Raw genomic sequence first — 24,073 nt, 5'->3', positions numbered from 1 at the left:
GAACACCAGGCTCAGGCAACATCCTTGGCTGTTCTTTTTCTCTGACAGACCCTAGTGGTGCTGCTATAGCTGTGGCTGACTGCCCTGCTTGGGTCAGGGCCAGTCCAAAAACCCTCTCTGGGCTGGAGTTGACTGGTGTCCAGCAGGATGCTTGAGAAGACCTGTCTCTTTGTCATGTGAAGCTGAAGCCCTGTCATGCAAATCTTCCAAGGAAATGTGTGACTTTAGCCTTTCCTGTGGGACTTCCCACACTTCAGTGACTGCAGGGGGCTGAGCTCTGCACAGCAGGTATCAGGACAAATGGTGTTTCAAGAGAGTCTTTAGTGACTGATTGAAGCTGTGGCATGTGCTAACTGAAGGAAAAGCCAGTTCTCATTCTTGTGCCAAATAACACCTTAAATGCCATGTGTAGCTTTTAGTCAGACAGCCTTTTGCCAGGGATCTCCTTTTGCTACTGAGGGAAATGGCATTGTGCTGTAGCCAGCAGATGACTGATCCTGGGTTATGGAGGAAACCAAGCCCTGTGGATTTTCAGGTCCCTCAGGAGAGCTGCCATAGACACAAACTGTTCTCTTCTCCTTGGCAGCAGAGCTGCATTCCATGAAGTGCCAAAAGTGTAAGAGCATGTCTGCTTCCACCTCTGCCAAGGGGGTAGAAAGGCAGGGCTTTGCAATACAGGCTTTGTGAAAGCAAGTGATCATTTTATATATATGTCTGTGTATATATATGTATGTATGTATGTATTATATATATATATTTGTATAAATATATATATATATATAATATATGTATATATTTTTTCATCTGGAATTTTATAACCTCCAGTGTGTGCTGGGCCTTAGACCAGACCACAGACTTAGTCTGAGCACACCTCTGTTGTCATCAGAGGCGAGTGAGGAAGCTGCAGACAAATGGGCAAAAAGTTCTGGTTCTTCTTGGCAACTTACCCTAGGTTATGCCCTCTAGTTCCTGGCTTCTATGATCCTGGCAATAGTTTGACATATTTAATGGATGCAAGGCGTGCCAAAGACTCTTAAGTTCCTAAAAGTTTCCTAAAGGGTGGAGTTAGGAAAAAAGAGAGGATTAGCTTCCAGAGCTCCTGCAGCAGAGCTGGCAATATGAACGTACCAGTTACTGGGCATTTGGGAGCTCAGAGATGTCTGAGAGGACAGGACTGGTGTTGCCTTTGTAGCTCTTGTTGCCTCTATGCTGACTTAAGCTCTACAAAGGCCCTAGCTGGGATGCTAGGACTGTGGTAAGCAGAGAAAATATCCATGCTGCTTAGCATCTTGCCTGGATGTATGAAATCTGTGTGTGGTTGCAGCCAAATGCATGTTCTGAATGCAAGTGCAGTAGTTGTAACATCCCCTTTGGTGTTCAGGTACATCCTTTTGCTGTCCTGAAACTTGTTTGCAGATTTAATCTGTGTTTCCTTCCCTCTGCCTTCTCTTCTGTTTTTCATGCTTCCCTTCAGCAGCTTTTTCTTGCCTCTTTCTCTCTGCATCTAAAGGAGGATGGCCTTTTGTGCTTCTCTGTCTGGAGGAGAGCAGGGGTACATTGTTATAGTGTGTTCTTGAATCATCTGCTGAGAGCTCAGGCTGCAGAACTCCCACCCAGTGCCCACTGCAGAATCACCCTGTGCACATACACACAAATATTTTGTAGCTGCTTTCCTTATGAGGACTCCAAGCAATATGCAAGGAAAGTAAGCATTTCTGATGGGGAAGTGACTCCAAAGAGACATTTATATTCCTTTTGCCAAGGCAGAAGGGACAGGTTTTTTTTTTCCTAAGAAAGATGGTTCAGCCTTTTTTCTCCATCTGCTTGCTATCATAACACAAATTCTGCTCAGTGTCTAGGAGCTCCAGACAAGCAACCACTGTGCTGAACATTTTCATTTTTCAGGATTACAATGATGTGATTCATTGTTGACACCCAGGATAGCTACCCTGGACATGAGAAACAGGTAATTAAAGAATGTAATTTATCTGAGCTAGTTGAGATACGCATCTCAGAATAAGAACTGAAGGCACTTGTTTTTCACTATTGCTGTAGAGGAAAGCACAGTTCACCTAAGACATGAGAATTAGGCAAAACACTTGTATAAAAGTATTGGGCAGACAGGCAGAGGCTGAGAGAAATGAGGTAATGGCAGCTCCATCTAGTGATGGACTGGGGAGGAGGGAAGAAGTCCCAGCAGGGAGCAGTGGTCATTATTCAACCCACAGACAGGTGCTGGGTCCTCAAGTTCTCTCCAAACATAGCTTATGTATCCATGAAAATACTTCCAGAATGGATTCTGGTCTCCATTTTGTTATTTGTATAACACCTCTACCTTTGTGCAAGAGCCCTTGGATGATGGTTCTCAGGATGAATCCAGTCTACTCTGTGTTTTCTATCCTTTTGCAGGCTCCTAGACTTCAGCCAGGCAGCTTTTCTGCAGTGTGGCTACTGGAGTCAACGGTGCCTCGTACTGAGGTCCCTGGTGTGTTATCCACAGTGTCCAGTCCCTCTGCAGGTGCCCAGTGACTGACCAGGCTTCTTGGAGTATTTAGTGCAAAATCATTGTCATAAGGTGAGTCTTCTAGTTAAAAAAATAATAAAAAAAAGTATCTTTCTACTTAATTGTGATTTTAGCCTTCTTCTGCAGGGACAGACCTTGCTAGCTGTTTTTTTGTCACTGCCCACTCTCTCCCCTGCCCCCATCACTGTAGGCTGACAAAAGCATGGCCTCTTCCTCTAGCTCAGAAATGTGCATATCTGGTTTTTCAGGGAGAGCCCCTTCAGCTCAGAGCATTCAGACTGGTAGAATTATCCATTTCATTAGAAATAAGATGTTAAGGGCCTTCTGAAGTTGATGGCTTTTCCTGTAGCCTTTCAGGTCCGTGCTGAGATGTCTTTGCCTTGTGCCATTATCTTTTTTTTTTTTTTTCCTCTCTTCTTTCTGTCTCCTACAGTTCCCTGCATGGATGAATGCAGAAAAGGTCTTTTCAGAAAAGGTCTATAAAGGTCTTTTGTGAGTTGCTATTCATTAAATTCCCTTTCCTCAACCTGACTATGTACAGTGTTAACAAGACAGCTCTCAGGACCCTTGGGCATGGCACTGCTGTCTTTAAACCTTTCCTTACCTCATGTCAGTGGTAGCAGCATCGTGTTGCCAGAGTGTCACCTCTCCCAGCTCGACTGAGACATACATTTCAGTGGTGAGAGGTGTTCTCCAAGTCCCTGCAAGGAGCAGGGGAGTACTGGAGGTTGTCTTGTGTGAATGGTGTCAGGCAAAAGGAAGATAGCTGCTGCTGTGTTGAAGTCCTGAGCACATCCTTTGTCAAGCCCTTCAGTGGCAACATTGAAGGGGGAGTTGCTTGCCCACTGAGACTGACAATCTGAGCACAAACAAGTGAGATGTACTGTGTACATTTGCAACTCTTCCTGCCATCTCTGTTTAATCAAAGCAGTGTACCCTGCAGGGTTTCCCTGGAGTTCACTGCAGCTCCTGCCTTTTGTTTGAAGGGAATTTGTTTGTCTCAGAGTAAGCATAACTTAGCCTTTTTGTGACCATAGCCAAAACACTGTTCTGTAGTGCAAATGGAGGATAGCAGCAACCACAGCCTCAGTATTGCCCACAGTGTGCTCTGCTCCTGTGGTGCCCATGTGACAGTGAGGGCAATGTGGGGTGGTGCTGTCCAGAGTGCTCTTCCCCAGCCTAAGGAGGATGAAAAGGTGACATATAGGAACCAGAGCACCTACTGCATGGCCAGGTAGCTAAACATACCCATCATGTTAATCCTACTTTGGGAGGCAAAGTTCCCCTGGCAACCCCGGCCCCAAGCAGACTTTCTTTGGACACCTGCATGTAGGTGCTTGAAGAGAAGAGAGAAAAGATGCTTTTTGAGTTTTCAAGATGAACTGAAGCTGGCAGTTCTGGGATATTAAAAAGGACCACTCTGGCTCTGCTGTTGGGCCATGAAAAGCCACTGCTATTCCTGTGATCTCAGACAACTGGGAAAGAGGGAATTCTTTCAGGCAGATGAGCAAAGCCTTTGATGGTAGGTGAGGTTTAAGTGTAGTTCTGCCATTGCTCCCTCGCTTTGTCATTTCAGGAGCTCAGCTGTGAAATGGTCCCACGTTGCTGGCAGTGCTGGGCTGGTTCCACACCTCTGGTGCAGAAAACACTCCAGTGTCCTGGCTGTTAAGGATGGGACTTTCTGTCTACATAGGTGGTATGGTTTTATGTGGTGAGGTTTCCCCTGTCAGCCCCACTACTACTCCGTGGGACCTCCAGCTCCTCCCTCTTCAGCCCCAGCCCTGCAGTTGCCTGCCTACAACTCCTGGATCTCTGCTCACTGCAGTAGCCTTAGGGCAGGGAAAAATCCATGCATTTCCCAGTTCAGACACTTGACACTGGAGAGGCATGTGCTTCCTGAAGTGCCTTGGAACCCTCTGCCTACCTCTAGGACTGGGAAGCATGATTTTGTGCATATTCCACCTGGGTTTGTTAGGAGAGCATGTCCCTGCTGCAGCCACTGGTGCTGTGGATTTTGGGAATTGGAGTTGTCATTTTCCCAGCCTAGATGTATTTAACAATTGGTTGCAGCAATGGGTGTTTAATTATCTTGCTAGCATTTCCAGGCCAGCTATTTAACTTTATTTTTTTTCAAACCCTCTTGCTTCTGGAAATCCTGTAATCGAATCCAAGCTCTGTCAATCTAATTAGTTTTGAAGTGCAGAATCTCCATAACTTAGAGACCTAAATAAGCAGCTTAATATGAAAACCTAGTTTCTCTCCCAACACGTAACACCATCCTGCACTCCCCCCAGAAATTCCTCCTGAACAACAGCCCACTGCGACTGCTCTCCTATCCCTCTGTTAACCTCCCTCCTCTGTTCCCCGGCCTCTGCCCGGGCTGTGTCCATTGGGAACTCAAAGTACCAGGCTCATCCCTCTGCTGCTCTGCTTCAAAGAGCCTTTCATGATGCTGCTTGCGTAAAAGATGCTGATGCTGCTTCAAATGGCAGCACAGAGCGGTCCGGGGGCGGCGCGGAGCAGCTCCCGGTGCTGCGCAGAAGCCGGGCTGGGCAGGGGGGCTGCACTTGGAGACTTCACTGTGACGTGATCAGGCCCTGTGTGTGCTGCAGAGGGGGATCACCACGATTTATGGAGGGCAGGCTGTACTCTTCTTTGATTTTTTTTTTTTTTTTCCCCCAGTAGAAATGATGGTGCAAATAAGAGATAACACCAGTTCATTGAAAAAGAGTTGTGCGTGTTCTCGGCTGTTTGCTACTCAGTGTGGCCAGAGTCCTTAGAAGCTGCAGCTGTACAACACAGGTGTTTCTTGGCTTCTCAGCCACTTCTGCTCTTAGATTTCAATTTCTCTCGTTTTGTTTGTGGTTTTAATTATTTGTTTTCAGTTACTGTACTGTATTGTGTTTTTTCAGTGCAAACTGACCCCAGCAACCTTTCTGCGCTGCTTTGGGATTTTGCTCATGAAAACCCTAACCTTGCCCTGCGTTGGAGCCATGTCCCTTGAGGGCCATGCAAGATTTGACTAAAGGAAGCAAATCTTCCCACCACCATGACAAGAGGTTGTTATTTTCTTCTCTTTTGTTAGTCTTCCCCTTTTTTTGGTGGCTGTCTGGTTTTCCTGGGACTGACAGGCCCCACAGCACATCAGTGGGGAGATCTGTATCCACCAAGATCTCCCTTGGCTCCCACAGCCCAAGGTGAAAGCCACGTGGCAGCCAGGCGAGCTCCCAGCAAAGTGAGCCTGGCTCCAGCAGGAGCTGGAGGGAATTTGGGCATTTATGCTTCGTCAGGAGGTTTCTGGCCATGAGAGTGTGCCCGGGGGAGTGCGGCTGAGCCGCCGGCCTTGGGGAAGGCAGGCAGCAGGCCGGCTCGCTCTGTAATTGGGGGCAGCAACCAGCTGCCTTTGATGTCTGAGCCGGGCTGAGAAAACCTGATGGCAGACTTCAAAGTCTGTTGCTCCAGCTCCTCTGATTATCTGTCGGCTTCTGGCGCGTCCCCCAAGACTGCCAGATTATCCTGGCTGATGCTGTGCTCTTCCCCGTGCCCCCCCCACCCTGCCTGGCGCCAGCCTCTTGCTTCCAAGGCTGCAGCTTCCATCCCTCCCTGTCCTCCTGCCTCTCCACATCACTGTGGGCATATGGCAATGGCATTTCTGGGTGGGAGACTGAGCTCCTGAGACCTGTGAGGCAGAGGCAGCATTTTTGGAGAGCTTGCCTCTAGCCTGCACCCCTGGGCTGTATTCCCCCTCCCCATTTGGTCACAAGAGCAAACTGAAATGTGGGGAGCTCTCTGCAGCTGCTCTTTGCAAGGCACAGAGGTGTTTACAGCCACATAGGCTGAAAACCCTTCCTGTGCAAAGCTGGATTTGCCTCAACCTTTGGATGGTGACGTTTGTTGTGACTTTTCAGTGGAAGCCAGCAATGAATGTGATGGCTGCAGGCACAGGAAACCACAGCTTCCCTAACCCCAGGCACCCAAATGGGGTGAGGGAACTCATGGGAGCCATATAGCCTGACTGAGATCTGGGTTACAGCCTTTCCCCTGCGCTTGCCTAATCGCTTTTGTCTCAACAGACTCCTCCCCCTAAAAATAAACACTGATTACTGGGTCACCTCCTTCATCCTCAACAGCTTCCTCCACAGCCTTTCTACCCTGATGTGGGGCTGACCCTGCCTTATTTCCATCTCTCCCCAGGCTCACTGCAGTGTGAGTGTCAGCACTTGTCTAGCTAAGAGGTTTCCAAGTCACTGTGGATGTTGCTGATGGCTGCTCTGCTCTTTTAGGCAGAGCCTCCACCTCACTGCACTGGGCTTGGTAAAAATTTTCATGCTGCATTTTTGGTGGCATTTTTATGGAAAGCTTTGACCCAAAGTGGCTGAACAACCTCCAAAAAGGGAACCTTCAAAGGGATCCAGGGAGAGGCAGGAGGAAGGAGAACAGGTATGGAGGCATGCAATTAAAGATGGTCATCACCAGTGTAAAAGACAATGACAGTGGTCTGGGCAACCTAATCTCCAGCTTTATGCTCTAGAGGGGGGAGATGGTTGTACCCTGCTGAGGTGTACTGAGAGGTGGCCCTGCTGTGGTGCTGGCAGTAGCCAGGCTGTTCCAGGAGCTAGAGACCAAGAGTGTTTAATCCCTGTGGGCCTGTGCAGCACTTCAGTTCACCAGGTGGGCTCCTGGGCACATGCACGTGCCTCAGAGGAGGAAAGTCCTCTGCTCTGTGTAGGTACAGGCAAAGACCCTCTGTGCTATCCAAGAAGCATATTTCCCTGTCACTTCCTGTCTGGTGTCATGCCTGGGAAAATAGAGCAATGGAATCTTTCTCCCCATGGATTTGGACTCTGATATGGCTTCTAATGGCAATTTTGTCTCTGTAAAGAATTCTCTGATCCCCTTCCTTCACTCTGCCCTGCTGTATGTCTGGTTGCACTAATTTCCCAGGGAGGAAGAGTGAGTTTTAGCCTGTGCAGTCCCAGGAAGAGGGAGCTGTTGGTTTTGTCCACAGAGCATCATTATTGCCAGGGAAAGGGTTTGGCCAGGCAATCCCATTCTCCCGAGTTTCTCTACTGCAAATGTAAACTGCGACTCATGCATCATTAGAGTTGCAAGCTTGGAGTTAAACTGTCCCCGAGTGTGTGTTTATCTGCACACTGACTGTCGGAAGCTCACTGAGGTTGAACTCCAAGTTTCCTTTCCATTTACTCTGTCACTGTAGCAGAGATGTTTTGATGCTTTTCCCTCCTCCAAAGTGGTAAGTGGGTTGGCTTACTGTCAACAGGATGATCCCCCAGGGCAGTGCTGGCAGTGGGTTGCTCTTGGAAAGCAAACCTCTCCATCCCTTTCCTTCTGAAATGGGAAGGTTTAATCCTGCAGCACGGAATGTAAGCCTACCACACAGTTGTGGCTCTGCGCATGGCTGTGTCCTGCTGCCACAGGGCACAGACCCTCCTCAGGGTACACGTGGGATCCTGCAGGACCTCTGCCTGCTGCCACAGCCTGTCCCCTGGTCTGGATTTGGTTTGCTGAGGAGTTGATGAGGAGCTGGCTGATGGAAGGTCGAGCCTTTAAGCAAGAGGCCTCTGCCTCCACCCCCCAGCTGTCATATGTTGGTTTTATAAATGGGGAAAGGAGGGACCTCATGTTTGTTTTGGGTTTTACATGAATCTCATTCCCTCTGGAAGCCCTCTGGGATCTAGCAAGAGGAGCTGTTTTATGGTTGGTTTTTGCTTGTGAATCCCTGCACTAATTAAGTCATTCAGTCAATCCCTCTGGCAGCAGTGGGAACAGCATGGCTCAGGGATGCTTTGGGGAAAAAAGCGCAACAACCCCACCCCAAAAATCCCCAAAACAAACAAACAAAAAACCCCCCACCAAACTAAAAAACCCAAGCAAATAATTTCAGCAGTGTCTCTGATCCTAGCTCTAGTGTTTTGGTTACATGCCTTGGGTACTGGGTTTTCCCTGCCCAGGACGTGCCCCTGGATGACCCACCATATGCCAGAACACCCCTGGCACCTGCCAGCAGGAGCAGCAGCGTGTCCCAGGCATGCAGCCACAGCATTTATCTCTGGGAATGTGCCAGAGCCCCTGGAACTGTGCTGGAGCCTCCTGCCCTCAGCCCTCCAGCTCAGCTCCCTGTGGTCTCATTGCTCCTGCCAGAACTGTTGGGCCAGGATCTCCCACATCCATGGGATGTGCACACAGGATAAAGTTCCTGGCCAGTTCCTGGCTCTGTGGTGATCCTTCAAGAGCCAACAAGCTGGCTGGACTGGCTGCTATGATTCTCCTGACCATGTAGTGGATGGGCTGGTGGGGGTACTGTGGGAGGGATGCCCCACTGCACCCCAAGGCAGAGCTTGGTCAGCCATCTGCAAGGAGCACTGTGCCACCCTAGCCTGTACCTAAGGCATCATGCTGCTGTCTGCAGCCCTAGGAAATAAATAGCTGGAGCAACCTTCAGCCCTAGAAATATGGTTCCATCCCTCCCTGGAATCCAGCCCCTTGTCCCCTCTTTGCTGTTAGCAGGGAGCAAGCTACTCCATGCAATAAAGGGGAAGGAGTGAGACAGAGGTTTATCCCATGAGCTGCTGTTGGACAGCAAAGCCACAGCCAGTAGGTGCCCACAAGTGGGCATCTGGCATAGGCACAGTGGCAGAAGGGGCTTTGGGCATTGTCATACTTGCTCAGGTGGCCTGGGGACAGGGCACAGGCTGTCATCTCCCAGAGGGTGTTACTTTGCTGATGCACCCCGCTTTGTAACTTCTCCCTGCCGTTCTAAGCAGAGGAAACCACCACTGACAGACAGTTTCCTCCCAGCCACTTTCTAAATAACGGCGTGGCTGTCACTGTCGCCTGTGAGAACCATCACCACCCCTCTGGGAGAGGATCCAAGCAGAGCAGATTCCCATGGGGCTGGCACAGTGCCTGGCAGCTGCCTTCCTCTTCCTCCTCCTGGGTGAGTGCCCTGCCTAGTGGCCAGAGCTTTCTTGGAAGTGTTGTGGGGAAAGCAGGGCATGGGGGGCTCAGCCAGCGCTGCTCTGGCTCAGTCACCATGGGAAGAGATGCCATCAGCATGTGCTCCTTCTGCACTGTGTTTTCACTCCAAAATGAGAGCCCAGACCCCAAGAGGGTTTCAGTGAGGGGACATACACGTCCCCATTGAGTGGCTGATTACAGTGTGGAGGGCGTTACCTCACTCCCTCTCCCACTGAGAGGGAATTTCTGAAGGTTTCCTAGGCAGCCCTGCCACCAGCTCTCTTTCCTGGCCATTACAGTTGTTTTTTGTCTAAGGCCCCTGTCCTGTGGGCATTCTGCTTGGTGCACGTGCTGAGCAAATGTCACAGCTGGGAGCTGTATGGAAAGGGGGAGGGTCTGTGAGTGGCAATCCCCAGACCCTCTGCAAGCAGAAATGGAAGGAGCTCTTGATGCTTCCTGGTGTCCCCTGCCTTCAGAGGAGTTCTTGCTAACCCCCCGTCCTGTGCTTTCCTCTCTTTCTGCCTATGGAGCATCTCTGCAGCAGCCAGCCTGCTGCTGACCTCCACTGTCCTGTGTGCCTCAGCTTCTGCGTTGCATCTCCACCTCTGGCAGTGATCAGCTCTGCACCCCTGTTCCCTGTCCCCCACACTTTGTGCAGGACCTGGGAGCTTGGCCCTCTTCATTATAACACACCACAAGCTTCCTCAAGTGATCTCAGCCTGGTTGCTGCTTCCTCTGCAATGCTGCCTGAGAGAGGCTCTTCAGGCAAGAACGGGCTCAGCAGCCCCCTGGCCACGATGCTGTGGTCTCTGTCGTGTGACTCCCAGAGTGGCAGGAGACAAGAAAGTTCAGGGTTCTGTTGTCACGGGGCTTGTTCTTGTAACTGCACACCGTGTGTGCCGACAGGTCTGACTGCTGGCCAGCGGGTGGTGACTGTCCAGGAGGGACCCCTCTACCGCGTGAGGGGGTCCCACGTCACCCTGTGGTGCAAGGTGAGCGGCTACCAGGGCCCGGCCGAGCAGAACTTCCAGTGGTCCATCTACCTGCCCTCGGCCCCCGAGCGGGAGGTGCAGATCGTCAGCACCGTGGACCCCTCGTTCCCCTACGCCATCTACACCCAGCGCGTGCGCGGGCGCGGCATCTTCGTGGAGCGGCTGCAGGGGGACGCCGTGCTGCTGCACATCACCGAGCTGCAGGACCGCGACGCCGGACAGTACGAGTGCCACACGCCCAACACCGACGAGAGGTACTTCGGCAGCTACAGCGCCAAGACCAACCTCACGGGTGGGTCCTGCATGAGAGCCCTGCTCCCTGTGGGGCAGGTCTCTGTGTCCCCACAGGGACATCTCATCTGTCAGAGGGACAGCTGGGGAAAGGGAGGATGAGTGGGGCTGAGGTAGGCATGCCCAGATATCCCCTTGCATGTTCCCTGGTTATTGCCTCCCAGCCAGAGCAATGGGAGGGAAAGGAAGCCTCTGCTCTCCCGTGGCCTGACCAGCTCCTGGCACAGATGCAGCGTGTTGCAGCTGAGCACTTAGGGAGGAAGGAGTTTCCCTGCCCTGTGCATTAACTTGTCTTCTCAGGTCAGGGTGTGGGAATTGACCCAAGTGGGATACCCACCGATGGAGGGAGGTAGCAGCTCTTGCAGACCACTGGGGAGGGAAGGCAGTGGGGTGGAGATACAGATGGAAAGACCCAACTGTGAGCCCACTGAATCTGCATGGTGATATGGTACTTCAATTTGTTGTTCAGCCCTGTTTTCTCCTTCATCTTGGTGTAGCACCAGTCTACATTTGGGATAGTGAGAGGATGGATTCTAATCTCCTTGGGGTTGCCTGATTAATACTGAGTGTAGTTTGAAGAGGGCGCTGTCAAGAGATTCACTGTTTTTCTTGTTTGCTGAGATTTTAGTCACTTCACACCTCAACACAAAGTGATGGAAGCTTGTCCATCAGCTGCAGAAGGTTTTTCTCCTGTGCTGTCAGATCCCTTAGGCCCTGGTTGCAGTTTCTTGGGAGTTGTCCTATGGAGGGACATGAGCTGGACTCAGTGATTCTTGTGGGTCTCTTTTAACTCGGGATGTTCTGTGATTCTGTGTTTCTCCCCATGCTCAGTGATTCCAGACACACTCTCTGCTTCCATGGCACCCCAGGCCCTCAGTCACATGGAAGGGGATGCGGTGGAGCTGACCTGTGAGGTGTCCAAGTCCACTGCCCAGCACACCCATCTCTCAGTTGGCTGGTACCTTCTTCAGGGAGCAGGAGAGCACCGTGCCAAGGAGATCCTCACCCTCTCCAAGGACTTCATCCTGAAGCCAGGGCCCTCTTTTGAGCAGAGGTTTCTGGAGGGGGATGTGCAGCTGAACAAGGTTGGGAACACCACGTACAAGCTCATCATCAGGGAAGTGAAGCCATCTGACCAGGGGCAGCTGTACTGTGAGGCAGCTGAGTGGATTGAGGATCCTGACAAGACATGGAAGGACATCTCCCGCAGTCAGACAGAGAGGACTCGGCTGGCAGTTTTGGGCCAGGGTAAGGCCTTTGCAAACTCACCTGTTGGCTCCAACTCCCCTGTGCATTCCAGGCTCTACAGCAGCAGATTTCAGTGCCCCTTCACCTGCCTCTGCCTAAGCCCAGGGACACACTGATGGGTCTGGCTGGACACTGAGGGGGTGGGCTGGGCTGAGCTCAGGGTCATGGCAGCCCCTGGTTCAGGAGCTGTTGGTGCTTTGCTGCTCATGCAGCCGAATCCCCAATGCCAGAAGCAGGCCCACAGCCTCAGAGACCCGTGCGAGGTGTTAGCAGAGGGCGCAGCGTGTGCCCACAGCAGCCTGGATCCTTGGCAGTGCTAAACTCCAGAGTGGAAAACAGGGTTGTTACACTGCCTCAAGGCTCTCATGGCCTTAAAAAAGTCAGCTGCTCCTCGCTGTGCCTCAGCACAGGCAGGGAGGGATGCAGGGATGGCCCTTGTGTGTGTGCACGGCTCTTTTTGGGGGTGGCTTGTCTGCTCCTGCTGCCACCAGCCCGCTGTTTCCAGAGCAACTGGTGCTGCTGTTTATTGGGCCTTTCCTCTGAGCATCCCTCCAGCCACAAGCCTTTGCTGGCTGCGGTCCCTCACCCTGCTCTTCCCCCAGATGCGTGTGAGTAGCTGTGCCCAGGAGAAGGGAGAATCTCTCTCTCTCACCAGTACACCAAGACAAGGTTGTAGCTAGTTGGTGTCCTTTAACATACTGTGCAGTAAAGTTGGAGCAAGTCTCCCACTGAAACTCTGCCTGTGGAGGTGGTGTACCCTGTCCCCACACCTCAGGGCGTGTGGAGGAGGCTACAGAGCAGAGCTGGGGCAGTGAGGGGAGCTGATGTCTCGTGGGAGGGTGGTGAGTCAGAGCAGGAAACCAAAGAAACAGATGGGTGAGAGCTAAGCACTCCCTACGTGGCGTGGTGCAGGGGAGCAAGGTACCAGGAGGAGGGGGAGGGAAGTGTGGTCTCTTGTCACCTTGTTTCCTGAAACTTGTCTGACTGGCAAAGCTTTATTTCCCTCCTTGTGCACTGTTTGCAGCAAAGACTTTCCAAGTCTGCTGCTGTTTGGGCAGCAATGGCAGTCAGTGCACTTCTGTGCATCCTTTTGTTGAAGAGGGCTTGTCATGACTGGTAGTGTGTAGATTCAGGCATTAGTTCGTTTAGAAAACTTGTCAGAGTTTGGTATTTGTCCTGTGGTAACTGTTAAAGGTAGAAGGGAGGTGATGGTGGTGAGAGGACTTTATGGTGGACAGTGTTGGTGCTCCTGGTATTGCCATGGTGGGACAGCAGTGGGTGTACAAGCCCTCCATCAAATTTGCAGGGCTGGTTTCTTTCTCTGGCACCCAGTGGTGGAACCCAGAGCTGAGCACCCTGTCACTCCGAGAGCCATTGACTACTCTGGCCATGGCTAACTGCTCCAGTGGTTTCTATAAACTCTGCAGCAAATATTTAGGAATGCCAAACATATCTGCAGCAGCTGGGATTCTTGTTCACAAACTGTTTATGAACCAGTGTTTAAATTCACAGGGTACTGTGCTTTCGATAAATTATTTGAGCCCTTCCAGTTGTGGTCTGGGAGCTGCTCTGTTTTACTTCCAAACTACAGCACATAACCTTTCCCTTTTTCTGAGACTCAGGGGGCACCACTGTGACCCAGGGACACAGTGGTGTGAGCCAGGGAATGAGGGCTCAGTCCTTCCTCCAGGTTTTTGGCCAAGCCAGTGCTTTGTGGGGTCATGGCAAAGAGTTTTGGGGTGCCCAGTGGGTCTCCTACTTGCAGCCACTGTCCAGCCAGGCTGATGGCAGGAACCAGGGGCGTTGAATCCCAGTGAGGAAGGTGAATGGTATCATAGGACCCAGAGGTGGGGCTCCTACCTCAGACACAGCTGACTGCCCAAGGGGGTCTGCTAAGGGGAAGATGGCTTTTAGGTTCCCCCTGTCACTGCCTTCTTTGCTCAGCACCTCCTGCTAGTTGGTATGGGGGTCAGGATCCACCTTCTCTTTCTTCCTTCCTACCCCCTCATGCTGTGACAAGTCTTGACATTTCTGCTTTCTGTAGGACTTTAACCCAAATCCTCTCCAGCTTGGAGGGCATCTCTTGACCACAGCCCACAGTAGTCACTGGGGATTTCACCATGCAGGAACAGCCACAGTAGATTCAGACAAGTAACTTGATTGCCAGCCCTTCGTGCACCTTTTTCTACCACAAGCAGCAGAGTTAAAACCACCACTGTGACAAAACCCCCTTGTGCCACTCTTTGGCTTACAGGATAGGTGTTCCATGAGGTAAAACAGCTCCAGGAGGTGAGACAGAGCAGCACCTGCAAAAGCTGACGCCTCTGTGTTAGGGCAGCCCTCAGTTTGGATGCCTGAGCTGAGCAGGGGGAGGCTGTAGCCGAAGGCTGTCCCAGTGAATTCTCTGCTCTGTCGGGTTTATCTGCTCCTAAGGGGGGAGCTCAGCTCCCCAGGGCTCTGGCACTTCCTCCACCTAAAACTGCTGTTTAGTGCCCAGAGCTGACAACCCTCTCCCCAGGGTCAAAGTTTTCCATCATGACCACTTTTCTTATGAAAAAGCACCCACGTTTTAACAGAGAATTCCTTCCTGTTGCCCTCTGCAAGGCCACTGGTGCTGCCAGGCAGGAGGGCAGCATGGGCAGGGCCACCCACCACCCTCCTTGTTTTTGGTTGCCCACAGGCAGTGACCTCTCCGTGGACATCACTGCTGCTGAACCCTCCCTTTCCGAAGGGGACACCTTGCAGCTCACTTGTGTGCTGGGAGCCCCAAAGAACAGCAACTTTAAAGTGATCTGGCTCCTCAATGACATGGAAGTGGCCAGGGTTGACCCCCATGGGGTATTGATTTGGAAGGAAGAATACGAGGAGAGAGCCAAGCTGGGACAGTTCCGAGCATTCAAGCCAAGCAACACAATTTATGTCCTCACCATCTCTGAGGTGGGGCTGAAGGACAAGGGTACATATCAGTGCTCTGTGTCAGAAATGAAGTCTCCTGGGGACTTGCACAGCATCCAGACCGTTGTGTCATCAGGCATACAAGTCGACGTGAAGCCAATAGGTTAGTAAATCCTAATAGCTGCTCTTCTGGGTAAAGTCTGCAGGATCCTTGACTGGGGAATGCTTTAGGTCTGGCTTCTTCTTGACAAGGACAGCAAGAGTGCAAGTAAGCCATAGTTTTTGATAGATAATGGGAAAAGCATTTGCTTTAGCATATATTAGCATGACAACCACAGTAGCTGTCAACAAAGTGTAAACCTTTAGTCCAGTCTCTTCGCAGTAAGTTTTGGGGCAAATAGGTAGAATTCTGAGGAGTCTGGGTCCTCCTGTATCTTTGGTACTGAAAACTGTGAGCAACATCTGCTGCTAATCCTGAAAATCACAGGAAAACCCAGCAGAAGAGGTACGTCTGGGGAGGGGGATCATTGCCATTTCCATCAGGGTACTCTCACTGTTTTGGATGGATTATTTGTGAGAAACCACTCTAAGAAAAGTGTGTAGGAGGCTCTTGGTTTCCTTGTCATAGCTAGATAATGGTTATTCTGATGTAGCAGGACCTGCCTGCTGGGACTCCGTTTTTAAGCTAATTCTTTATGTATCATGTCCCAAGAAAGACATAAACCAGAAAAAACTCTCAAAACAAGACAAAAAAAACCACCACTACAAAGCCTTCTCCAAATGTATAGGGAAAGTCTGGTTGAAAATTCCAGGCAATTCCCCAACTCCCTTCCTTTTCCAACATCAAGATTTATCTAGTCATTCCATTTAATACTGCAGTATCTTGGGCTGCTCCTAAGGAGCGCAGCATCCCAGGGTGGCATCTGTCGTTCGCAGAGAGCCGCATGCACCTGGCCGTGTCCACCAGCACTCCCCGGGTGACGGCGGGAGAGCCCCTGGTCCTGCGCTGTGAGGTGCAGGGTGCCACCGGCCCCGTGTCCCTGCGGTGGTGGCACCTGCCGCTGCGGCTCCCGGGGCACAGGGTGCTGGTGGCCACCATGGAGCAGGATGGCAGCCTGAGCCTGGGCAGCGCCTACCAGGACGGGAGCACTCGGGGGAGCCTTTGGCTGCGGAAGGAGAGCTCCGGCACGTTCACCCTGGTGATCCCCAGCACGCTCGAGGATGACGGAGGGCAGTACAGGTGCGAAGCAACGCAGCGGTCCCGAGGCCAGAGCTGGACAGGGAAGGGGGAGGCAGCAGTGACGGTCAGCTCCATGGGTGAGTTCAGCCATCCCTATTTCTGGGCTGCAGGCAGTGCTGGAGAAGCGGGTGGGCACACCAGCGGGACACAGGCCTGCTGTGCTCTGAGCTCTGCTGCAGGGTGACCTAGGGCTGATCACTTGGCCCTGCAGTGCCTCAGTTTCCCTATTTCTGCCAGGATGCCAGAGTCCTCCATGGTGTGTTTTGGGAGAGAGCAGTGGGAGACAATGGCTAAAACGCTGGGAGACCTGAAGGGCAGTATCTTGCTCAGCAGGCCTGTCTCCTTAAGCCTGAATACAAAATATCTGTCCTAGTAGGATAATTACTTGCAGTAATTAGTTCTACAAAGCTACTTGCTGAATTGTGTGGTGGTATTTATCAGAGATACACCCCTGGTGCTGGCCTCTGATTGCTTCTCCTGCCCTCTTCTCTGAGTGCAGAGCTGCTAATCTCCAGGGTGTGCAGTGACGACATCCTTCCTTCTTGGGTGCCTTTATGGAGAGGCAGCTTTTGGCTGTGATTTAGGGTGATTTTCCTTTCTTGTTTCTGGGCTGGCTGCCTGAGAGCACCATTGAGGCCAGAGGAATTGTTAAGTTTTTGTGGAGGGTGGAGGGAAGCAGCAAACAGGACAACAGCATCAGCAGAGGATCCCTGGCTCCTCCAGTGTGGGTCTGGGGACCCTGGAAAAGAAGGTACTCAGAGTTTTCTGGGAAAGTGGCAGGTGGGAGAGGGCCAGGGGCTGCACTGGGTGGCAGAGCATAGTGCAACCAAGTGGAGAGTGGTGCTGGCAGAGGAGCAGCAGCATTGCTGGTACCACGGCGCTGCAGTGCCTGGGGCTGCATGGGAAGGGTGGTGGTGAGGTGGCACAGGGCAGGACTTGTGTCCTCATGCCAAGGGCAGGACTTGTGTCCCTGTGCCAAGGCTCTCTCCTCCTGAGCAGGTCTCGGTCTGCACGCCACGCTGAGAAGCCGAACTGCCTCCGTCAGTTACGGGCAGAGTTTTGAGCTCTTCTGCCAAGTAGATGCCAGCTACGCCCTGGAGGAGGTGCCGCTGTCTGTGCGGTGGCTTTTCCAGCCCAGCCCACCCACGGGTCCCTCACACGAGCTGGTCCAGGTCTTTCCCAATGGCACTGTGCTCTGGGGGCCAGCACAGCCACACTTCCAGGGGAAAGCCCAGCTGGTGAAGACTGGCACCTCCTTCAGGCTGCACATCCACGGTGCCCTGCCTGCCAATGAGGGGACGTACCAGTGTGAGGTGGAGGTCTGGAGGAGGAACATCCTGCCCCTGGGACAGTCAGCAGCCAGCACCAGCTCCAATGCCGTGGGAATAAAAGTGATGCTGCCAGGTAAGCAGAGCCTTCAGCAGAGGTCTCTCCTGCAACTTTAAATCCATCAAATGTGACCAGGGGCAACCAGGGCCACTGATGTCTGGGGTGTCCCCAGCAGGGTCGCCTCCCAGGGCTTCAGGAGATGGTGCTGCTGTTCTAGGGCTTCCTCAGCACCTGACAAAACCTTGGAGGCAAATTTGGTGTTGGCAAGTGGCAGTATATTTACTGGCAGATTACACAAAGCATATAGGGATCAGCCTTGCCACCAGGATTTTAAGCCTGCTTTCTGGAAAGAAGCAGTGCCCCCCCAAGATGCCCAGCTGAATGTTTGGAGTGTGAAGCACGGGTGTACATGGTGTGGGCTTCTGGGAAGCAGTAGAGAGAGAGCAGCCCCTGAAGCTGATGCTGGGATGTGTCTGTGTTCCCTGAGCAGAATATTGAAGGTATGCTGAGAGAGCAGCAGGCCTCTCTGCCGGGCTGGCAGCCAGCACTGAGCCTCAGGGTGCCAGGGACTCGGTGGGGAGGTATCTCCTGCCCATCCTATTCTCTGGGCACAGCTGGGCTGCACAGCTGGGGCCCTGCCCGGGCTTCCCTTTTATGGGCACCCCTGCAGGCAGGGCCTGCGCTGCCATCCCTCCTGCCAACATCCTGCTGGGAGCTTCATCCTCTTATGGAAGAGAGATGTTGCAAGCAGACCCCAGCCCCCCAAGCCACCCTGCCATGCTCCTGCTTCCAGCAGCACCACGGTGTCAGTGTGCCCTGCTCACAGCTGGGGCTGCTGCAGGAATGACAGGGTTTGTCCTGGCCAGAGCCCCTGAGCCTCTGGAGGCAGCTGTGAGAATATGGCTGGTTTGGTTTTTCTGCCCTCGTGTCTGTTCTGCCAGCAAAGGAGAGTTCTTGCACTTTTTTTTTTTCCTTGCAGTAAGTGCTCCTTCCTCTAAAATCCTCGGATTTTCAGAATCACAACCCAGCGAACTGAAATTATGCATTTTTCATGTATTTTAACTGATGGGTTTGCTGTCGTGTAAGCTAATACATTTCCTACCCTGTCTGGGCTCTTTTCTCTGGTGCTCTCTCCTGTCCCACTGTTACTGATTCCTCACCCCTGTGGAACTGACTGCTGGGATGCTCTGTTGAACACTGGAGCTACAACCACTGGCAGGGTGGCAGGGAGGCAAAGGGGTGACAGTAATCAGCATCTTTGAGTGCATATCTCTAGTGTAAATGGCATTAAGATGAGCAGGTGTAATTGCAGAGCATCTGCACAGAGGAGATGGTAGCAGCATGAGGCTACAACATTTGGCTCCAAATGTGTTGCAGCTGCTGCTGGGGACTGCAACACGGTAATGATGGTGGGAACTGGGAGAGGGTGATGCACAGTGGGAGGTTCCTGCTGGCTTTAGTGCCAGCTCTCTTGGAAAGGCAGCACAAGCCAGTAGAGGATATTTGGGAAGGTAGGGAAGTCTGCAGAGGAAGCCAGCTCAGGCAGCAACAGGGTTGAGGGGAAGCTGCAGAAAATGATGCTGCAAATCATGAAAATCACCAGCCTGCTTCTCCTCATATAAAACCTTATAGTTGGAGCCTGCAGAGATACTGGAATTCTTGACTTTTTGCGTCAGCACTTTGTTTACTACATGTCAGTTCATGCTCTAGGAGTTTACATGTTGCTGTGGTCTACGGATCATCTTCAGATGGGAGGGACATGCATGAAAGATTATCTTACTTTGACCAGTCTCAAGAGAGACAGTGAAGGCCTCTGAAGTGGATTGCTTGAGTTTTGAGATTAAATACTTGAAGGAATGGGAAATGTGCAAGCTTTTTGCTGCAGTGTCCCCCTTCCTCCTCAGCCCCTGTTGGAGAAGCTGCAGCTCCCTCCTGTCCCAAAGCCCTCTCCACAACCTGCTGCCACCACATCCCTTGGGAGAGGACTGGAGAGTGCCCTGCTGAGCCTGTGGCCAAGGGCAGGGGTCTGAGACATTCTGAGGGACCATCTCAGTGTCTCCTCTGCTGCTTGTCCCCAAACCAACACTCAGGAGCTGAGCCTTAAGGGAGCTCAGTTGTCCCCAGCCTCTGTGGCAGAGGGTGTTCTGCTGCTTAGCTCATATGCAAGGAAAGTGCTAAGAATGGAAACTCAACCTACAGTCCCTTAAAACCCTGATGGTGTCTCCTGCTGAGTAATTTCTCCCTACCCGAGAGTACATACCCATGTGTATTCCTTCCCTGACTGCACTGCATGGAGGGAAAATGCAGGTGGCTGGAGGACCTTTAAAGATACAGATCTGCAGCCTTTTCACTGCTGGAGAGGTTCCAACAACAGGTGATGTGCTGTGGGAAGAGGTTCCCTCAAAGCAAGAGCAGCACAGACATATCAGGATCAGAATTTCCCTCTGCTGAGGGCAGAGCTGCAGGCAGCACCATCCCTCTGCTCTCCTCAGCTGCACAGCATTGAACAATCACTGGGTGTGATCACAAAGGGTGTGCAGGACTCTGTCCTGTGCTTTTGGATTAATAACCACAGCAAACACCTGAGATAGCAACTGTTAGTGAACCCCACAGAGGCTCTGTAGTCTCTCTGCGATAAAAGACACTTGTTTGCAGTCTGCAAAGCCGTGGGCTGGTTTTGTCACGTATGTGTGAGCCTGCTGATGGGAGCAGTGGTAGACAGACACATTTGCTTCAGACAGAGGCTTTGCCTCTAAGCTCCAGCACAATGGCTGCCTCCATCCCCCATTCCTGCTCCATGGTCTCCAAGGCGCCTCCTCTGCTACTCTCCTGCCCAGTGACACCCAGCTGTGATCCCCTGCAATTGTTTGAACAAGGGTGTGAGGATTTGCTCTTTCCCTCCTTCCTCCACCCTCTGCTTCAGCATCCTCTAATGAGCCTTTGTCCTCAGTGCACCCTCTTCCTTACTCCTCTTGCAGTGTGTTTCTCTCAGGACAGCTTTATTCCTCTCCTTGTCAGTGTCCCTGTATTGGCAGCTGCATCTGGCATGATTGTTTTGTTTCTCCATTTTAGAAAGCAAGCTGCAGGTTGCTACGACAGACAGCTCTGTGGAAATTGCCAATGGTAATGCAGCCATCGAGTGCAGGATTGTGTTTGCCCAGAATAATTCACAGTTTGCTGTTACCTGGTACCTCCTGCCTCCTCTGGCAGGTGCAACACCCCTGCAAATCCTCAGGGCCAACTACAGTGGCATACTGGAATATGGGTCTGAATTCAGCTCTCCTGCACAGAAGTCCCGGTTCCTGAGCCACAGGGTGTCCAGCAACATATTCCAGCTGCAGATTCTGTCTGCAAACCTTGGGGACCGGGGCAGGTACTACTGTGTGGTAGAGGAATGGCTCTGGCTGGTGGATGGCTGGTACAAGCTTGGAGAGGGAACATCGGGAAGGACCACGCTGAACTTCAAACTCTCAGGTGAGCAGGTGTTATCCCTTGTATAGGTGCTGCTGGGGAAGGTTGGATCAACTTATGACAGGCCCCTGCCAGGCCTCTCCTAAGCTGGCAGGGCTTAGGAAAAGCAGCAGCTCCTGTGTTGGATCACAGGCTTAGGGATGCAGGAGTTGTCAGTGCCTCTCAAAGGGAAGGAGGGAATTAGGAAGATTTACCACATCCTCCCAAACTAACTGAGCTGCTATTTTTGCTACTGGCAGATGTAGTTGAATGCTTCATAACGAAGTCAATTGTGGCCTTTTTCTTTTCCCTCCAACACCTGGTGCACTTGGGTGGTTCTACAATACTGTGAATAGAAAAGTTGTCCTTACCTCATGCTTGTGAGCATCCTGAAGGAAAACAATTGGTTTTCCTTACCCTGAAGCACATTGCTGCTAAGGAACAAGACTGGAGGTTCAACTTCTCTCACCTTAATCACTGCACCTCTGGGGTGCATAATGGATCTCCCTGGCTCAGTTCTTCCCTCTCTCAGCCTCACTCCAGCCTTAAATAAAGTGCATCAGAGAATTCTAGCTTCCTAAATAGCTTTTGGCCCAAAAGATACCTTTATCACTTATTTGGAGGGGATAGGAAGTATTACTGAGCAGAGATGATAGGCAAGGTGGTGGATGCCCCAGGGAGAATGAGTCCACAGGAGCAAGGGGCCCGTGGGAGGCCATTCCAATCCCTCACACTTTGCTCCAGAAGGCTCCTGTCAGCCTGTGGGCGCAGGCTGAAGCGTTTTCACAGCTGTACAACACCGCAGCATCTTTCTGCTTCACTGTCCCCCAGAGCGCGAGCTGCAGATGGACAAAAGCAACCACAGCCTCTCTGCGAGGGAGGGCGAGGAGGCGACGCTGCCCTGCCGGCTGCAGGGTGCTCCCCTGCCCGGCTCACAGCTCTCGGCCACCTGGTTCCAGGTGACGAGCAGTGGCCGTGACAGCGCCCTGCTGGCCCTGCAGCCCGACGGCACCGTGGAGTACCCCGAGGAGCGCCTGGCGGCCCGGCTGTACCTCCGCCGCCGCTCCGCTGGCGACTTCGGCCTGACGCTGAGCAGCGTGGAGAGGGGAGATGCCGGGGCCTATTACTGCCAGCTGCAGGAATGGCAGCAGCAGAGCGAGGGGAAGGACTGGGCTGTGCAAGCCTTGGCATGCTCAGGGTACACCCAGCTCACCACCGTGCCTCCAGGTATCGCTGCTGGGTGCCAGGGGCTGATCACCCTGCGTGGCTTGTCTCCCCATAGCCGTGCTGGAGCCAGAACCTACATGTTTTGGGGGGGAAAATTGTTGGTGTGACTTCTCTGGCAAGTCTGTCGAGACTGAGGTCTCTGAAAACAGCCTCTGTTTGCTTTGGGGTGAGTGGGGGTGCATGCTGGGTGCAAAGGTAGGACTGGATTCTGCGTTGAAGAAGTTAAAGCAAAAAAGCAAAGGTTTCAGTCAGGTGCACGCAGCATTTTTAGGAAGGTAATAGGCAGGAGTTGTTGCTGCTTTGGGAAAATAGGAGGCTCAGATGACCCATGTGGAGGAAAAACTATAAACTGTGAAATCAATCATGATGCACCCAGCTGAGAGGATCTTGCACTTGTACTCACCTCCATCTCTGGAGCTGCCATGCCTGAAGCCAGCCTGGGTGCCTACACGAGTTATGGCTTCTGCAGCAATTCCCAGAGCTGACCAGCATGGAAAGAGTGACCCTGCAGAGCCCTCCCCTGTGCCTGCTACTCCCACAGCCAGGCATGGGGCCTGCTCTCATGATTTTGCACCTACAGCAGAACTAATCTGGATTTAATTGCACAGAGAGGGACTGACAGCACTTCATCCCCCCTGCTGTTGTGTTACTGCTGTTATCCATCACAGCTCTCTAGCTTGCAAGATTTCTCCTTCATCAGCTCCCTCTATCTCTTGTTGCCCATTACTGGTGGAGTAACCATTGCTAAAATTGCTCAGTAACTGGTAGTAAATTCTCCTCCAATTTTTGAATAAGTGTTTTGCCAAGTGCTTTGCATGGTTTTCACAAAAGGCAAAATATTAGCTGGGTGTTTTTTCTTTCTCTTTCAATTTTTTTTTTCTTTTTGGAGGGGTGGCCATGTGTGTGCATGTGTGTTCCTCCAGTGATGCAGGTATCTTTGAAGTACCCAGCAGCCTCCACCTCAGCTGGGAGCTGCTTTGCAGGAGCTGCCAGGGATGAGGATGGTGCTCACAGCTGCCTGCAGCTCAGTAGGGATGAAATATGATAGCAGATCAGAAGTAACAAGGAGGGGGGCAGATGTCTGGGGGGACAGGGACCTCTTGATCTGGTTTCCTTAGCTTTCCTCTTATCCCATCTTGTTCAGTGGTGCAGCTTCTGATAGACTTCTACCTCACCCCACTGTCACTGGTGTCAGGCAGAGTATGTTGCTTGTCCTTACTGAGCCCAATCTGGAATGGGTTTGCAGAAGAACTGGGCTGTTTCTGTTGGGATCTTTCAGATGAACAAGCCAGGGCCTTATCTGACCTCCCCAGACAAGAAATTGAGGCAAATTACCTGGTTTCTCTCCCTCTTCTCCTCAGGTAGCCTGTATGAATTCTTAAAAATTGGTAGCTGTTGAAGATGGAGGGAAAAGTGTTAAGAAAATAGCACTTAGGAATGAGAAACTCAAACTAGCTTGAGGCCTCACTTTTTCTTTCTTTTTTCCTCCAGAGTCGACTGTTCTATCTAGGATCTGCTCATCCCCACCACTGCTGAACTTCATCTTATTCTTACCACTGGTTCTGATCCTTCTCCTGGCCCTTGCTCTCTTCTGCTGGTACTGCAAATTCAGGAAAAACAAGAAGGGCAACATCACAGGGTGGATGATGGAACTGGAAGGGAATGAAGAGGCCAAGAAAACTTAGCTGGGCTGTAGAGGCAGATGTAACTTGGAGGAACAGAGCTGGACAGCTGAGGAGTACTGAGTATTTGCAGAGGGACTTTTTATTGTTTTGTAGTAGCTCGTGCAATAAATCCTTGAAATTGTGTTTGCTTTTGATGGAATGAGGCAGCTTTGGAATTACTAAGCAAATAGAGTTTTCATAACAAGTATTTCTGTATTTTTTATTAGGTACTCAC

The 24,073-nt window shown here is 51.7% G+C and overlaps 1 protein-coding gene across 1 annotated transcript; it reads left to right on the top strand.

The window, feature by feature from the left end:
* Window positions 1-9,351: 9,351 nt before the first annotated feature.
* CD101 (CD101 molecule) lies at window positions 9,352-23,859 on the top strand. The gene is made up of 8 exons (XM_077781182.1): window positions 9,352-9,482; window positions 10,409-10,786; window positions 11,617-12,033; window positions 14,714-15,091; window positions 17,168-17,572; window positions 20,570-20,971; window positions 21,779-22,174; window positions 23,666-23,859. The coding sequence occupies exons 1-8, from the start codon at window positions 9,434-9,436 to the stop codon at window positions 23,857-23,859; spliced, it is 2,619 nt and encodes an 872-aa protein (XP_077637308.1). The 5' UTR covers window positions 9,352-9,433.
* Window positions 23,860-24,073: the final 214 nt, after the last annotated feature.

Source organism: Lonchura striata, chromosome 2 (assembly GCF_046129695.1).
Source record: "Lonchura striata isolate bLonStr1 chromosome 2, bLonStr1.mat, whole genome shotgun sequence".
Classification (NCBI taxonomy): Eukaryota; Metazoa; Chordata; class Aves; order Passeriformes; family Estrildidae; genus Lonchura; species Lonchura striata.
This window is presented reverse-complemented; position numbering and strand designations above follow the sequence as displayed.

Excerpts from the sequence above, each read along its gene's own strand:
- CD101 (XM_077781182.1), top strand. The coding sequence starts at position 9,434 with ATGGGGCTGGCACAGTGCCTGGCAGCTGCCTTCCTCTTCCTCCTCCTG. Across the intron at positions 9,483-10,408 it reads CTTCCTCTTCCTCCTCCTGG|GTCTGACTGCTGGCCAGCGG; the intron begins GTGAGTGCCCTG and ends GTGTGCCGACAG. Across the intron at positions 12,034-14,713 it reads GCTGGCAGTTTTGGGCCAGG|GCAGTGACCTCTCCGTGGAC; the intron begins GTAAGGCCTTTG and ends GGTTGCCCACAG.